The 18,723-nt window shown below is 39.5% G+C and overlaps 1 protein-coding gene across 5 annotated transcripts in view; it reads right to left on the bottom strand.

Moving 5' to 3' along the window:
• bnc2 (basonuclin 2) overlaps positions 1-18,723 on the bottom strand; it is a 183,774-nt gene that overhangs the window by 16,600 nt on the left and 148,451 nt on the right. For 4 of the 5 annotated variants that reach the window (XM_057331242.1, XM_057331238.1, XM_057331240.1 and 1 more), the window contains exon 5: positions 1,540-3,827. In XM_057331242.1, coding sequence (XP_057187225.1) covers positions 1,540-3,827 — 2,288 coding nt within the window. Of the gene's footprint in view, positions 1-1,539; positions 3,828-4,365; positions 4,448-18,723 lie in introns of those variants that run through there. The other variant, XM_057331241.1, reaches the window with a different exon arrangement.

Below are 18,723 nucleotides of genomic sequence, written 5' to 3'. Positions count from 1 at the left end.
GCCAAGTTCGAATTCCTACCACAAACTACATATTAATCCTTATAATCAAGTTTAGTTATAGTTGTCACGTCAGGCGTTAGTGCTCATGCAGTTGGCGCACAGCCAGGTGCTGATCAAGGAAATGGTGCAGCACAATCGTTTAAATCTTTTAACACTATACATGCACTCAATGTTGTATGCCATTTACCAACCTTACTTTGAAACTAAACACGAGAAAATCACTGAGATGAGAGGCGCGATGCGGCACCACAAAATATGCCTGTAAAAGATGTTTTAAACATGCAGACCAAGAGCTTGGTAAAGCATCCCAACCCTTTCAAGAATTTAAAGAACAACGGGTATGTTCTTGATAATATTATTAGCCTTCAAATGTACTGTAAGGAGGTTCACACACGAGACGCAATGCACGCGGCGCATCCCGTCTAGAACAGCTCACAGGTATCGCACACTGGACAAGTACATTCTATATGCACGAGTTCAAAAGTTCAAAGTCCACTCCTGGTGCAAATTTGACCAATTTTAACATATTTTTACGATATTTTTATTAAACAATATGTGGTATTTGAACGTTATTTAATCAATAGGCTTTATATCACGTTGGCAAATCTGTTATTTCTATATAACAGATTTATAAATAAAATAGTACAGTAGAGTAACAAATAAGTATTTTTGTATTAATGCGCTATTTTTTTTCCATTATTCCCAAACAGATAAATATATCTTGCAGTCTCTATGATGAAGTTTATCTGTACAAAAAACATAATTTTGACAGATTAGCCTACATGTATTTATGTGTGTGGCGCTCTGTGGTATTTGAACGTTATTTAATCAATAGGCTTTATATCACGTTGGCAAATCTGTTATTTCTTATTCTTTGTATGTTATTAATGTGATAGAATTGAGTAACAAATAAGTATTTTTGTATTAATGCGCTATTTTTTTCCATTATTCCCAAACAGATAAATATATCTTGCAGTCTCTATGATGAAGTTTATCTGTACAAAAAAAGATAATTTTGACAGATTAGCCTACATGTATTTATGTGTGTGGCGCTCTGTGGTGCGGCAGGGTTTTGAGCAGAGTCCAGATCTGTAGCGGATAGCTGGTGTGTGTGCCGTCACAGAAAAAAAGGGTTTATTTGTTAACATTATTTAACTACATTATTAACATGACTAAAATACTTAGTTAAGATAATACAACTGTTATCAAACAAATGTGAAAAAAAAAATGTCTTTGATCACCATTTCTACACAGGTATAGGCCCTATTCAATGCATAATGCTTTTTCCTCAAAAATAGAATTGTTCTTCAAAAACGATTCTAATGTTATGGTAAGCAGAATACATATAATGAATAATTATATTGAGATAAATTTGTTGATATGGCACAGTGATTACAAAGAAAAAAAATTGAATGGCATGCCATGTCAAAAAGGTTGCCGACCCCTGATCTATTCTATCTATTATAAACTCAGCCCTTGTTATAAAAACATTAACTTGCATATTTGATTTTGGTGAAACATGAGATTGATTTGTCTCACCTATCTCTGCTCCGTCGGGAGGGGAAAGCAGCGTTGCACCCAGCGACCGTACACACGTGCATCTCTTTGAGGTGTACATTCTTGTAGTGCAGTTTGACACTGTAGGAACTTTTAAAGCTCTTTTTGCAGACGTAGCAGATCTTAGGATCAGGGCTGGAGCAGAGATCACCCTCCGGGGACTGAGAGGGGAACTTTGGTGGGCTCGTTCCATAGCCAATAGAAGAGATAAAACTTTCATGTAAGGCAGCCATACTGGCTGCTGTTGCAACTGCCATACCCCCATTGTAAAGGCTGTACTGACCCATGCAGAACATATCATAAGTAGGATCATTTATCTCTTCCTTAATTTTGATAACTGGCTGGTGTTGAGAGGATGGGGAATGACTTTGTTCCTCCAAATCTTTCTGGTGGTGTTCCTCATCTTCTGCCCGTTGCTGTTTCTTATCTAGATTTCTCCCCAGGACAGGCTGCTGTATTTCAGTGTCCATCATCTCATCACGGTAGAGTATCTTGGATTCGGATGTCTCCGACTCATTTTCAAAGTCACGTTCATGATCTTGGTCCTCAGAAGTAAAACTGTTAATACAACGCAGGTCATTATTGCCTCTACCACTGCACTCTGCTGGGTCAGGACGGAGTATGCCTCGAAGGGCTATACTTTGAGTAATTTCATTTTGTGATGGGGATTGATGTCCGCTGCTCTCATAATGATGGCCGCTGCTGCTTTTATTATTGTTGTTGTTGCAGTTGCCATTGACATTGTTATGGAGGTGGGATGGCTGATGGTGGTGGTGATGGTTACAACTATTCTCATCATCATCTTTGTCATAAAAATCCTCGGCAACATCCATCACTTCTTTTTCAATCTTGACTGGCATACTAGATTTCCGTGGCTTCTTTTTAGGCATCGGGTCAAGAGTGGTGCAATCTTGGGTAGTAGGAGTTGTGGGTAGGCAATGAGTAAATGTTGCCGTTTCAGAAACATGGGTGTTGTGGGAGCCAACAGATAACATCAATTGTTGCTGGTCTGTCAAAGATGTGCTGTTTGTTGTGGTAGGCAGTATAGGACTGGTGGGCAGGGACACGGGAGGACTAACTAGGTCGGCAGGAGAAAGCAGTGTGCGATAAAAAGGTGGCACAGGTTGCACTGGCTGCACAGATTTTAGGGAAGGGAAGACAAGTGGGCTCTGCAAAGGTGACTGTAACATGGGGTCGAGAGGAGGGGTGGCAAAACTTAGCGGAGGCCGCCCAGGGCTTGTTAGAGTGAAGCCACTTTTTGAACTTGATATGACAGGTGTGGCTGTACCAGAACCGGAGCGAATTAGGTCCTTGTCCCGGTTGTTTCTTAACATAGGCATGTGGAGGCGTGGATTGGGATTGGCACTATGGCGGTTCCGACTGCGCAGTGAGCTGAAAACCATGTTGCAGCCTTCAATAGTACAACGATGTTTAATCTTGAGATGCACAGCATTATAGTGGATCTTGAGGGTGCCTTTATCATAGAAAGTCTTGCCGCAGGAGTTGCAGCAGACACGACCCTTGCGCGAGGTTGCACCCATACGACGTATGCGATGCATTTTGGAAGAGAATGAGGAGTGTGTAATAGTCTTGGATTGTTCATTTTTTTCAAAATGGTGATGGATTTGGTGGTTGTTCATAGTGCCTGGCTGCTGCTGCACCTGCTGTTGCTGCTGTGGTGTTTGTGACCGCTGGGAGTGGTGTGTTGATGGTGTTGGGGAGATTGACGAAGCTCTGCTGGGTTCTGTCTTAAGTTCAATTGAGTTGGGCAAGCCCCCCACTGCTCCTCGACTGGGGCTTTGACCACTACAAAATGGAGAGAGCGACACTTCAGACTCACTGGTCTCCACTGGCTCACTCTGACCGGGAAGATTTGCATCTCGCATTCTGAGACCTGATTGCTCCATGGTCAGTCCGTTTGGTGGCAGTCCTAACATTGGGGCAGACACTGGATTGATATACTGAAAGGGCAGTAAAAAGGCAAGACTGTTTGGGATGTTCTCGAAATGGTGAATACTAGAGGGGCTATTATTCTCCAGGTGTGAAAGAAGCCCGGGACTACGTGTACGATTATTGCTTTCAATAAAAGTTCTGATGCCAGAGTCAGTTTTTGATGATGGCACAGTGACTGCTTGTCCTTCCTTTTCCTGGATGGCCATCAACTCCACAATAGACTTGGTTTCACCAAAGCGTAGAAACTGTTGCAAAGTGATGATTTCTTCTTCTCGTGACATTATGGTCCATCTGTCCAGAACCTTGCCTGCAGAATCCTAGAGGCCATATCAGAAAGAAGACAAACACAAAAATTTATTGTTTCTGTATAGTCACAGGCATTCGAAAAGACAAAGATGATGAGGAGGGTAAGGACAGGTAAATACTGATATTAGAACTAGGCCTCTCTGCATTCGTCCACTGTATCTTTTCCTCTCTTAAATGAACCATACAGATGTAGACCTTACGTGCACATTTACCAGTGCAAAGCTTAATACAGTCTTCGGTAAACACCCAAAAAGAATAACCTATTTAACATTAATTCAAGATTAAATCAATTAAATTTGCTATCTGGGCAATGTAAAGCCACTGAGGCTTATTTTTGGTGACTTCCCATGAAATTGCAGATGTAAAATATCAGTGAGAGAATGCCTCCCCACAATTATTTACTTATTATTGCTGGTGTGAGACAGAGGAAGGCAAAAGTGCAACTAACCGCACCTTTCTAGGTCACACCTTTTTATCTTTAATTGTTTGGTGACCTCCTGCTTCAAATACAGGGTTACTGCTTAGAAATTTGTCTAAATTATATTTTACCTTTTACGGGATATTAAAAGGATGCCCTTTGTTACGACTTTTACTTCCTCTAGATAGTCAAGTTCGATCGTCTTCTCGGCACTCAGCCAGGGCCCGCGAAGAGCCCCGGCGAGGCTGATCCGAGGACCTCGCTAAACCATCCGATTGGTAGTAGCGACGGGTGGTGTGTACAAAGGGCAGAAGTAATGCACACAAAATCCTGTCTTTGAAGAATCCCTAAAGGGGACAGCAATCGTGATTACATTTTTTAGGGTGAATGCTGTATATAAATTAAACTATGTTAACTTGATTGTAGAGGATGCATGAGATTAAACATTAAAGATGGAATATTTTATCAAAGAGGATATTTATTATTTAATAAACTATAAATATAATCTCAGTATGCTACAACTGCATATAAATATGAATAGAAAGCAATGTTATTTAAGTTTTTTAAAATGTAAAATATTGTCTTAAAATTATTGGAAAAAACATGAGTAAACGAAAAACGGAAATTTTTAAATAAACTGAAATAAGTTTAGGGCACTACAATTATAATAATAAACAAAACCTAAAATAAAACAAAAATTAAAATAAATTAATCTTAACATCTATTAATAAATAAACAAACAAATAATAAAATCAAAAGCATATAACAAAATAGCTCAAAATAATAACTATGAAACAATGATTTAAATAAACATAACAAGCAAGCTTTGTAAAAAACATAGTAAGATAACATTGTTGCATTTCAGACAAATCAGTCAAATGAAGTGACAGCGAACAGCTTCACTGACAATAATTTGTTGTTTCATTTACACATGGTTTTAAAGTTACAAACTTGGTTTCATGTATTGTCTATCATAAATTGTCTATAAATGTTAGTTGGCAGGCTTGTAAATAAAGTGTGTCACATAAATTATTGAGTTTACTCTCCACTGGGCCTTTGAGACTCCCCTTGGCACCAAACAGTGCAACATCAAGGGAGCAATTTTTGTTCTGATGACAATTACAGAAGACACAAGGCTATTGTAGGCTTTGTTTGCCCCATGCAGTCTGCTAGGATCTATGAATGATAAATGGTTACCCCAATTTTAAGAGCTGTAAAAATCGCCAGCACAAAGCACAACGGGCCTTTAAGGTGCAGGCAGAGAATAAATGTTTAAAGAGAGTGGGAGAATTAAAGAATGGAAGAAAGTGAAGAAAAGAGAATATGGTAAGAGTGAGCGAGAGGTCTGAATACAGAACGGTTTCACAGCAACACGGCCTCAGAAATCTAAGATGGATAAATTCTTCAGAGACCGTACATCAATAGTCACTGGGGTATTTGTTGTTAAATATACATTAAAAAACACTTTACTCTTTCATTCAGTGTATGAGAGTATGAGTTTAGCCTAGAGGTAGACATTACATTTCAGCCTCAACAATATTATTTTATACTGCACAGTGGTTTGAGCACTGCGTATTTCATTTGATGAAATTGAAGTGAAAAAATCTAATCTACAAAAAAAGCTCAATGTAATTACAAAGAGTCAAATCTAATTACAAAGACAATACTTAAATAAAAGTAAAAGATATACCCTTTTTTTTTAAAATACTGTGGAATGTTTGAGTGATTCTCTCCTTATCTCTCATTGTCTCTTTCTTCTTGCTGAAAATATAAAAAAATCAGTCGTACATTTCTTATTCATACTGTCTAAATCTTTCATTTTTGTATGATACATGTCATACTGACACAAATTGTCCTTGAAGTGGCATTTCAGATCATCCACAACATCTACACTATATGGACAAAAGTATTGGGATGCTCCTTTCTGATGAACAGGTTTGACTACTTTAGTCATTTTTGTGAGAACAAATCTTAAGATTCTATAGAACTGTGTGCCACTCATTTTTTAGCAACAGTTTGGGCATTTTTCTATTTTGCACTAAGCAAGGTTTAAAATAAGGACTGGTCTGCCTGCATAAAGCCATTCCAAAACTGTTGCAACAAAGATGTAAACAAAATATCTTCAATATGATATTGTATGGTATAGCATTAAAGTCCTAGTGAAATTAAAAATTACAATGCCTATTTTTTCATGAAATATTGCAGCATTTATTGTAAATAGCTTATCAATGTGGGTCATTCTCTTTTTAAATTTTGTGTGCCCTCTTAATATTCAGTTAAAATCTGAAAATGCACTTCCGTCCTGTATTTGTCAGGGGTGGTGCACAGGAAGAGAACCCCGATGCAGGCAGCAGGTAAGGGGTTAACAAAAGACAAAAGTTTTTATTTTACAAAAAAAAGACCCACGAGGGGGTAAAATGACAATGACAAAGGGAGAATAATCATAGACAGCACAAGAACGTAAACTAACTAAAACTGGACAAAAGCAACACTTGACAAAAACTTAAACTGACTTGACTTGGATAAACTCACAGACGGGAACAAGACAAAACGTCATCAAATGACATGGACGAATAACAAATGGTACAAAATGAACGAGCACAGGACAGCAGACACAAGGGCAAATAAGGGAACTGACAAAGAAGATAACAATGGGCAGGTGTGGGTAATGAGACACAGGCGGGAAGCTAAACGAGGAAATGAGAGGGGCGGGAGAGAATGCACATTATGTCATGGCCGACAATAATATGTTTCTCTCCACACTAAACAAGAGGCTCTGCCATGATTCTGCCACAAGACCAAGAAAGGCATGACATGATGAGGCAGAATCATGACAGTATTGACTATCCATCTTAAATGACGTATGTTAGACGGCTTGGGCAGAGCATCCTCCCCTTCAACTGTCAGTCTGCTCCCAGTTCCATTTCAAAATGAAATGGCTATTTTATAAATCCAATCAAATCGCAGAGAACAATTTTTCACATTCAAAATCCAACAGGCCTTTTTCACGCTTCTGGGTTTTTGACGCAAGGTAAACGATGTTCCGGTTACAGCATAGTATCCAAGTCTAACAAGAGTGTCTGGATTAAATGTCTTCGTATAAATAATGTAAACGAGCCAACCTGAGGCAGGTACTTGCTGATTTTAACTACTGAATTGCATATAATAAACCCAGTGATGATGTTCTCTGTCTCATTTTATTCTTTATGTCTGTCTGGTTTGGTCCTGCATTATATCGATAAAATAAACGTTACAGTAATGGCAGCGTGTTGGAAAGACATCACCCAATCCCTTCCGTCAGACTCGCATCACACTTTCTGTTTCAGAAAATTTAAAAAAATGTCTTCTGTTGTCTGTTCTCGCTAGTGCTTCTGGCATTGTAAAAATATTTTGTTAATGTAAAATATATAATATCAGACGTTTTACTAGCAGGTGCATTGGATCATTGCCACGCATTGTGTATGTGTGTTTTATTATGTCTGCTGTGTGTTACTGTGATAGGGGAGTGAATCTTTTTTTCTGTATATAAGATATTATTTACATGGCTCGGACTTGTGACCCAAGCGTTGCCGGTTCGAACCTCAGTACCAGCAGGTGTTGTAGGTGGGGGGAGTGAATGATCAGCGCTCTCTTCCACCTTCAATACCACGGCTGAGATGGGACCTGGAGCAAGGCACCGTTCCCCCAACTGCTCCCCGGGCACCGCAGCAATGGCTGCTCACTGCGTGTGCACTTGGATGGGTTAAATGCAGAGCACAAATTCCGAGTATGGAACACCATATCACATCACTTTAACCTTAAAATAAACGATTATTCAGGAACATTAGAATCTTATGTGCAGCATTGAAAGCGACCCATTAAAGGTCTTAAGGTCAATTTTTTAAATATTGGTTACAGCGCAACGTAATACTTTAAAATTAACCAAGGTTAAGAAATACAAATGTCTACATTTATTACGTTTTCACAATTTAAGTTTTAACATTTTACATTTGGTATTATGAATGAAAAAAGAATCATATTTTAATTGCAATAAAAAAAGAAACCTTACCTTAGCAGTTTATGATATCTTATTTACTAACAAATATTAACGAGTTACACTCGTCATTAGCTTTAAATGACATAAGCGCATTCTATTACAAATGGATTTAATCTGTAGGGGAAGTTGCTTTACCCTGTGTACATTCCGACTCATGTGAAAGAGGCTTATTTCACTCTGAAATGCGTCAAAATACGGAAGTAAAAACGATCGCAACTTCCGATTCACGGGTACTTTAATATTAGTTTTAGAATTAGATTACTTGAATAGATAAAAATGTTTATTAGAAATGGGTGTCCCAATATACAGTATAATGTCCATATAGTGTACATATTACTAGAAAGTGATTCAAAGAGGATAAATATTGACACTTATTTTCACCAAGTATTACAAAGCTTGAGCAAACAGAAACCCCACTGTCTGTCACTGCAGATTGGAGAATTGTAGTGGGGGGATTAAAAGCCCCAGCTTCTATAGCCCCACTATATCTATTTTTTACTGTACAATCCTATAGACAAATCTTTTACCAGTTAGCAATGCTAATGTCTAAAAAAATGTGTAACCATACCATGTATTTAACATACTATATAATTTTGCTGTTTTATATCATATCCATGTTTGTCTCATACCATTCTAAAGGTAATTTTCTTTAAAGCTACTAATTGCAACAATGCAAAATTATGAAAAGCACTATATAAATATTGAATGTTAAACTGTGTCATTTAAATCAAGCTAGAATGACCCTTGTCTGCTTGGAAAACGTACACTATGCAGCTCTGCTTTTTAAACCAGTCTGACATGGCCAAGTTTCACTTACGAATTTATCTAATTTTTTCTTCCTCATTTCCTTAAATCAGAAAATAAAGCATAAAAAAGGCACTGGGCTATAATTTTTACCAAATGGAGTTAGTTAGAAAAGCTGAGGCCAGCCAGCTGTCACGATACAGGTCACAGGCTACACACTTTGGAGGGTCTGTCTAAGAGGAGTTCTGCAATCACACCCGTCTACACTTCCAAAAAGTCTGGACTCAAGTCAGCCAATGCTAAGGCCACACCCCAAACATACAGAGAAACTCAAACTTGCGTGAAAAGCACACAGAATAGGCAAATGAGGAGGGGTTCAAGTTGGACTAGAATTTTGCTTTAAGACAAACATCATATGCTTTGGGTTACGTTTAGAAACCTCTTATTATTGTGATAGCTAATTACCATCCCTACAGTATATTTCTTTGGCTATTCAAAAATGCCTAAATTTTATTCAGATGTACTAGCACAATAAAATATAAGTCTGTCTGACCACAAATCAGCCTTCAGCCTTAGTCAACTCCCCTGCATTAGCCAGACAAGAAACCTTCCATTAGATGCACTTTTACACCAAGGCACTCATTACACCAATTAGCTTAATGTGGCCTCTATCTATGCGTTCTGCAGATTTGCCATACTCAAAAAAAAAACTCATTAGAACCGTCCCCACGCCCCCTGTTATGATGGATTACACTGTCATTACACATTCTTGACTCCTTTACATAATGTGGCTGAACACTATTTGTGAGGTTAAAGACAATTAGTTAATAATTACAGCATTAAGTCACAGCGTCTCATCTATCCAAGGTGCAGCCGGCAAATGCTGCAACTGTGTAAACTCTGATGGCTGTATTTATCTCACTGCCACTGGTGTAACTTACTGCAGCCCAGTAATGATGCTGGAGGCCTATAGCTTTGTAAATGATCTTCGAGGATAAGAAAAAGATGGCCACATATTCACCATGTCAATGCTGTCAGCAAAACAAAGCAGTCAATTATGCAATTCGGTCAACATCCTATTAGCTTTCCCTAGTCTACAGGATACTGTCGTTATAACAATCATCACTTATCAGTGTCAGGGGATCATTAAGCCCCTCAAAAGGCCTGTCTAACTCAGTATTGTTGATTTACTCTACTTTACTATGTATTTAACTTTTTATTAAGTAAATACTGGTTTATCGTGAACAATTGGTCTGGGACCTGATACAGGAAACTTTATGGACTGCAATACAACAGAACACAGGAATCAGTGGATGCAACATGATATCACTATTGATCAAGGGGTAGCTCTCATCTCCAAAACAAAACTGTGTAAGCAAAGGTTTTCCTGTGATCTTGAAGGTCTTCATCCAGCGAATTGCTCAGTATTCTACTTTTTGACTTTTTTATTTTAACCAATAAATAATTGAGTAGGGAAGTGGCAAAAGGTGTGGGGGGATTGATCAGTCAAAGCCCAGGGCCTGAAGCCATGACGTCTGAGGAAAAAAGTTCACAGAGCCTTGTGTAACCCTCATTGGTTAAATAGGTCTCCTATCTTAAGGACCTATATCACAAACACACACACACACAAACACATGCAGACTATTTGAAAGTCTGTGTACAAACTGGTACTGGCACGGTGCATGCAGGGGAAGAGAATAAGCTAATGGACTTCTGCCTAATGTGATAAGAGCCATTATTGACATGCTGCCAGGAAGATGCAAGACCATTAGCTAAGACATGACTTTTTCCTACCATTATCTGCCCCAGAAGCATCACTATTCCGGCCTTCAGGCCTCCGGAGAGACCCATAAGACACAAAGCTACTGTGACTGTCACCAGCAGCATTATTTACTGCTGACACATACAAACCAATATGCATTCAAGAGTGAATAGGAATGTGTGTGCAGGTGTATAGGGGATGGGCAGGGGTTCCGTTTTTATAAACCCATTCAATTTTGGTACTGTATATATGTCAGTCTATTTTGCAGTGCTGATCTTACCACCAGGGTTGAGTGCACTCATGTGCTTGCACGGGCATAAGCATCATATGTGGGTTTATATGTCAAATGTGGATTTTGGGAAGACACTATGTCCAGAAAAAGGCATGTCTACAACCATAAGTTCCAGACAATTGTGATTACTTACTGTGAAAATAAACATCACTAACTTTTGAAAACATATGGTGTTGCATTTTTGTAATGTAACTTATACATGAAGAAAATCTGTAGACCATCAAAGCATTTATCGTAATATGCATTTAAACCTGTATGTAACTTATTCAATCTAGCGGATGGTAAAAAAGTATATAAAGTATAGACTGGTTGGAGTGTGGGATATTAGAGTACAGTGGACCCTGTTAGGTGTGCACTGAGGACACCTAAGACCAGACCTTGACCATTTCATTTTAGAGAAAACGGATAAATACTAGAAGATATACCAAAATACCTATATCTGCAGTAGTAAACACATTGGTCATATAACAGTCATACAGAGACATCAACTGGCTACGCTGATTCTTGGGGTGAAGTTGTGCTGTCATGTAACATTTTAATTTTCAAATATTTCAACACCCAGTGACCTAGAAACATGTCTAGCAACACATCTAATTAACTGACAAAGACCTTTAGCTTTTGTGAAGAAACTAACATCTCCCCTGATATCAGTGCTACCGGTTCCTTCAGTCAGACTGCCAACTGGAGCAGGTGTGTGAGAAAGGAGGGGCGCGCTAATAACACATCTGTGGTGGCAAATGACCAGGCACACCAGTAATTGTGCCTTATCACATCTGCCTTTAAATCTTTAGTGGTCCTCTTTATAAAAAACCAGCCCAGTGCAGTACACGCACACTGGACTAGCTTCCTGGAGATAGAACATGCATCGTAGCCTGACATGCTTGGTTACTGTACCATGCCCCTTGCTTTCTGTGAATTAGGAGATGCTGAGCTGTTGGTGGGAACCTCTTTCAACTCACGGAGCAGGGGAGGAGCGGAGCGTGTGCGGAAAATGGACTCCACTTCTTACCTGGATCAAACCTATCCAGATCTTACCCTCACTGAGCCCATTTTCACTGCAACATAGTGTACTGTGCCCCCTTTCTATTTGGACAATGTTTTCCCCATGAACGCTTTAATCCCATTTTTTAGCAATTATGTTAATCTTAAACTTAAAGGAATGCCTTTCGGGGGCCTGACACTACAATCAGTGTGTCTGTCTTTGCTGAACACTGCCACACCTTGTAAAAAGTAGTGGTTGATTAACATTGTGATCTTTTCAATTTGAGTTTTTGCCACTTGTCAGATAATTAAAATTTGAATTTTAAACCTTTACTTGAGAGGTGTCTTGGTTGATTTACTGGCAGAATAGTCATTGCAAAACCTATACAAAACACACACTGGATAACCCCCATAATCGTTTGTGCAGCACTCAGCGACCACATATTTAGCTTCTATTGTCCCAAGGGTTTCTGGGAGATGGAGTCATTTAAGCACACAGGCCTGCCTGAAAATCAAAGTGAAAAGTCATGCCAAGGGGCAGAAAGGAGATTGCCCATATCCAGTGGGAGTTGACACACTCTTTGCCTAGCTGCTGCCACAGTACTCAAGAGCTATTAAGCAGGAGTCATTCCTTCTACTCCTCCCCTTGTTTCCCTCTCACGAGTCCCTCTGGTCAAAATCAGGTACAAATGGCTGTTTGCTGTACAACTCCCACAACAAGTTTGTTTCAGCTACATCCTTCACTAACAGCATGTAAAACAAAAAGAGATGGACCACTCTTATTCACAGATGCTTCCAACTGAGACAATTTCAGAGCGAGACAGGGGAGTGCCACTAGAACATCCAATCTCCCACCCTCTGTAGACCTTAAAACATTTAGGCCAGGAAAATAAAGCAGCGTTGTATTCTGCCTACATACACTCTGAAAGCTTCACATACACACTTTAGTATTTTTCCCTCTCTGTCTTTCCCTCTCATGCACACACAGGCTCATTACTTTTTAAAGAATAAATTCAAACGGAATAGATGATCACCAAGGATGTGCTGCAGGACTTTACAATCCTACACTGTAAAAAGGCTGTATTATTTTTTACCCATGGTTGGTCAAAAAGGGTCGAACCGAACCCTTGGATTATAAATTATGCTATGCTAGGTTGTTTCAGTCAAAAATGCTGCGTTGTTTCAACCCATGGTTGGGTCAAATATAAACATTTTCTGGGTGAATTGAACCTAATGTCTGGGTTCTTCCTTTTTTGACCAAACCCAACATTGTTTTTACAGTGTATGACATTTCAGAGGGATGCTTGAAGATTACTGAAAAAAACAAACCACTCACACATGCAGCATCACTCAACTATCCATCTGGCAGTGACAATTTAGGGAATTAATGTATGACTATCAAGAGTTTTACTGTTGAGTACTTTCATCCCTACACTCATGTAAAAAGGATGTCATCCATATGGCTGGCTGAGAGAAAGACAGCAGGATCATCAGGATGTCAGGGTTGCTAACTGTCACCAGCTGGGTTGGAGACTGAATACTCTTGCTCACAATAGAGGAGGTCTCTCTCACATCTCGGCCTGTCTTTCAGAATCACAGTGCCTCCATGTGTCTGTGGCATTTTGAATCAGAGACATATTTCTCACCTCTAATTAGTGTGCAAAGCTCCTCTGGGCAATCAGTGCAAGGTTAATTGGAGCCAGCCGGAACACCCTAGCGAGCAGCAGTGTAGCACTGTCTCTCATCATAGACTGTCACCCAAAGGAAGTTCCCCTGAGCACTGCACATGCTCCAAAGCCCTTCCCTTATTTCTCACACTAAAAGATTAGAGGGAAACAATCACTGCAAAAGAACATCTCTCTCATTTTATCTCCTGTTTATCATCTCTCCCTCTCTCATTTTCAGCCTCTCATCCTGTCACATACGTGCAATATGTGAATGTGTGTCACATGTTCTCTCCCGGGTAGAAAAGGTGCCCAAGTCTGACACACTGGCAACAGCTTTCTTTCCTCTTCAACGAAAGACAGATGCACAAAAATAAAACAAGTTAAATCATTTTGCAGTATGTGCACTGGTATTTACCCTACCTGAGGTTCAGGGCAACCGGGTAATTAAAGTGGAAGTGATGTGAGGCCAAGTATGGTGTTCCATACTCAGAATTTGCACTCTGCATTTAACCCATCCAAGTGCACACACACACCCAGGGAGGTGAGCAGCAGGGATCGGTGCCTTGCTCAAGGGTCTCACTGCAGCCGTGGTATTGACGGTTGAGGAGAGCACTGATCCTCACCTACAAGCCCTGCTGGTACTGAGGCTCGAACCGGCAACGTTTGAGTAATAAGTCCGAGTCACTAACCATTAGGCCACAACTGCCCACACAGTTTTACACAGAATTACACAGTTAGACAATAAGTATAGACGGTTAGTCCCTTTAGATTATTTCTAAAAACAAGCAACAAAAATAACAAGTAAACTACATAATCCAGCAAGTTAAAGTGAATAGCAAATGTCTAGCCAGTATTATTTTTGGTTACCAGTAGAAGAACCGTTACTTGGCTAAAATTAAATGCGACAAAGTTACACAACCCATTCAACAAATTGTTTATTTAAAAACAAAAATAACAAAAATTTTAATATAGAAATATAAATATAAATATGGCGCCTGGGGAACTCTGTTGAATTTTGATGTTAGAGCAAACAAAATATAATTTATGTACATTTTGAACAGAAGATACTTTCAAAAGTACAATATGTAACCAGCATTGTCATTACTGTGGCTCAGTGGTTAGAGCATGGCGCTAGCAACGCTAAGGTCATGGGCATCGATCCCAGGGGATTGCACATACTCAAATACAATGTATAGAATAATGCAATGTAATTTGCTTTGGATAAAAGCGTCTGCCAAATGTATTGAGATTAAATGGCATTTTTTATTTCCAACATATTGCTGTGTTATGAAAAAATATTAAAATGACAATATATATATTTCATAAACTCTCTAGTCTGCATAATTAAAGTTTACTCTTAAACAATACTACATTAAAAACTAAAAGCAACAAGGGATATTTTAAAACAAAACAAATATGAAAATACATTTATCAAACACTTGATTGGACATAAAATCGTTTTAAAACAATGAATCAAAAATCGTACTAATGTAATACTGTAAAGGAACAATAGCAACATATTGCAATTGGTTATTAGGAAGTTTTGCATTCGTAATATAAGAGCGCTGTTAACCCACATTTAACGGCCAATGCAGGGTCTATTTTTGTCTATGGTCTCACACCCTTGAAAACACTTACACGTTAAATTAATTAAATATAATATTTAATTTGGTAGTTACACAAATTGTTGCATATTTTTGGTGCAAATATGAGTATGTGTATTTTGTAAAATGTTTGCAACTGTTTCTTATCTTCTTAATTAGGGACAACAGAACAAACATTTACACTTATTTTACGTTGTGTGCAGAAAATAAAGAATTGTTTAAGTGCGTTCACATTTGCATTCTGCGTGCCCACTTAAATTAAGTACACGTGCAAAGATGCAAGTGTGAATATTTGGACATGCTCCATAATATTATGTGTTTTTTGCAACAAGCATCAATTCTTGCGCAAGCCTCGTGATCTTACATCATGCGAGAGGCAATGTGAACTCGACTCTCTTGTGAACACGCATTTGAACGTTAAATCATGTGGATTACTAATGTGATGTGCTTTTTGCTTCAAACAAGTTGAAGACCATTTAATGGCATTTAAAAAAACAGAAGACCTGGATGCTAACATGGTCTTACATGGTCTTTTCATTAAAAAAAAAAAGTCTTTGTCGGGTCATCAAACACAGCTGGGCATAACACAAAACTGTGGCTCTACCTACAACAGCGTGGGAAGGCCCCTGTCCCTTGCTCATTTCCTCTACAGTACGTTTTGGATGAACTCTCTCTCATCTGAAGAAACAGTGTAACATTTAAATTTTTAATGAAATATAAAAAACTAGCATCACCCTTGTTTCATCCTTTATACTATGAATTATGCTTGAATTATGCTTTCAATGAATTTTCAAATAGTGTATTCATGTTTTGAGGACAATATACAGTACAGATGTGACTATCGTCAACCCTTTATGCAATGAACAGTAAAGTGGTCCTTGTCTTTCTAGACTGATGAACCTGTGACAGACCTCCACTATGCTGCTGACCAATCAATAACTAGCCTAGACCTATCCAGCAACTTTAAGGGAAGATCACTGAATTCCCACTCTTTGATGTTGCTGACCCTGAAGAAAATTCAATTTCCCTCCCCTTCAACAATGACAGCCATTTCTACCCAGCCAGCCATTTCCTTTTCTAGCGGAGTACTATCACAAAATTACATCCACAAAATAAGACTAAAAAAAGTAAAGACAAAAAATTACCTAAAAAATTACCTACGTTGGGTTCTTTCAACTCAAAATGCTGGGTTGTTTTAATCCATTGTTGAATCACATATAAACATTTTCTGGGTTAAATTAACACAGTATTTCAATTAACTTTTTTAGAGTGTGCCTCAATGTAATTTTTTATTTAAAGAAATTTAAAGAAAATAAAATGTTATCTGTCATGCAGGTATTCACCCTTATGTGGTTCAAAACCTGAAAATGACCCTTCTGTAGAACATACAAAAAAAACTCCCTTCAAAAATTAAGGAATTCCTTCATTCCTATTTATTTTGACTTGATTTTAGAATTTAACACCAAGTGACCTCATAAAATGCTTCCCTGCAAGAGAGTCAACAATGCTTTACTGTAACCACCAGTAGGCCACAAACACATTAATGCACTTGCTCAGCCTGGCTTAGAGTGTCTCATCTCAAATGCAAAGCCTTTCAGTGAGAGTGGTGGAGCTATTATTATGATAGCTCGAACTTGTATTGATGATACATGGTCGATTGTTGCTGAGAGGGTCCCCTAGATAGGAGATGCAGAAACCAAGGAGTTGCACTTTGGAAAGGTTTGCTTTACTTTCACTGAGTGGATTTACTGTCAACAGATTGCAAAACCATCCCTATTTATTAGCCAGGATCTTTAAAGGAAAGCTTATGCACTTTCCTTTGTAAATATTGCATTGTTGTGATCAGTGTCGGGGGTATTTTTCTGGTCATAATAATATTTGAGTTGTTTTATGTAATATGAGTTTCTTTTCAGATTAATTGATTTTTTAAACTACTGAATTAAAATAAACTTTGTCACTTTGACATGCACACTCGTGCATGGGAGCAGTCAGAGACAGAGATGGCAGGCCAGAGCATTATGGTTTTGTTTCGTTCAAAAGATTCTGATTACTTTGAAATTGTTAAAGAAAAGGAGAAATGCCAAACACTACAAAAAAAGCCAAATGATGAGACCTGCACACCCGCCTGATGCTAAACAACAAAAGGTTGATTTCAGTTCACCCCAGGTCAAAAAATTACTTCATCTGAACTTATCAAATTGGTTGCAAAATTTATTGTTTAGGAGATGCAGCCACTCTTCACTGTGGTGGCACTTACATTTTGTAATATCATTAGCAAAATCCGTTGGACTAGAAGGGGGGGGGGGGGTGCTGCCAAATTTCAGAACCTTTGCAAGCTTTTCAAACAAGGCCTAAATGGACAAAGACAGACCTGAGGAAACTTTTGCTAGCCTGGAATATACTGTACTTCCACTACTGCAGATTTATGATCTGCTCAAAATACATTTTTAAAAAACAGGACCTTTGAAAAAGTGCAAATTTTTGAAAACAATACTGTCATCTCTGTGTAAACTGTTAAATGCAAAACTGTGAAAACATGGAGACATGCGTATGTGTGGCGTGAGAGGAACCAGGCAGAGAGTAGATCCAAATGCAGTTTAGACATTTAATTAAATAACCAAAGACAAAAACAAACCAAGGAACCACAGAACGAAGGAGGCACCAAAACAAAGCATGACACTGGAGCATGAAACAAAGACTGACACCAAACAAAGAAAACACTAGGGCTTATTTACACTGGGACAACAAGGAAACAAGAAACACCTGGGGAAACTAATTAACAAGAAAAACTACAAAGGACTACAAACATGGCACACAACAGGAAATAAAGTAGACAGGGGAAACACGAACTGGGATCGTGACAAAGCCCCCCCCCTCTAAGGGTGGATTCCAGACCAGGAGGGTGGAGGAGCGGAGGCGGAACAGGGGGCAGGATGGAGGGCCAGGCCCGTGAAGGGGAACTGGACCTGGGTTGCGTAGCAGAGGCGGACCTGATTCGTGGTCAGGCGGCCAGGGAAATGGACCTGAGCCGTGGTCAGGCGGCCAGGGAAATGGACCTGGGCCGTGGTCAGGCGGCCACGGAGGCGCTGGCAGGGCTGGAGGCCACAGAGGCGCTGGCAGGACTGGACGCCGGCTGCTGCACCGGACTGGACTGGACGCCGGCTGCTGCACCGTACTGGACTGGACGCCGGCTGCTGCACCGTACTGGACTGGACGCCGGCTGCTGCACCGTACTGGACTGGACGCCGGCTGCTGCACCGGACTGGACTGGACGCCGGCTCGATCACCGGCTGGACTGCCGTGACGGCCGGAGACGCTGGCTTGGCGGCCGTGACGGCCAGAGACGCTGGCCTGTCGGCCGTGACTGCCGGAGACGGTGGCTTGTCGGCCGTGATGGCCGGAG

Source organism: Triplophysa rosa, linkage group LG4, assembly GCF_024868665.1.
Source record: "Triplophysa rosa linkage group LG4, Trosa_1v2, whole genome shotgun sequence".
NCBI lineage: Eukaryota > Metazoa > Chordata > Actinopteri > Cypriniformes > Nemacheilidae > Triplophysa > Triplophysa rosa.
This window is presented reverse-complemented; position numbering and strand designations above follow the sequence as displayed.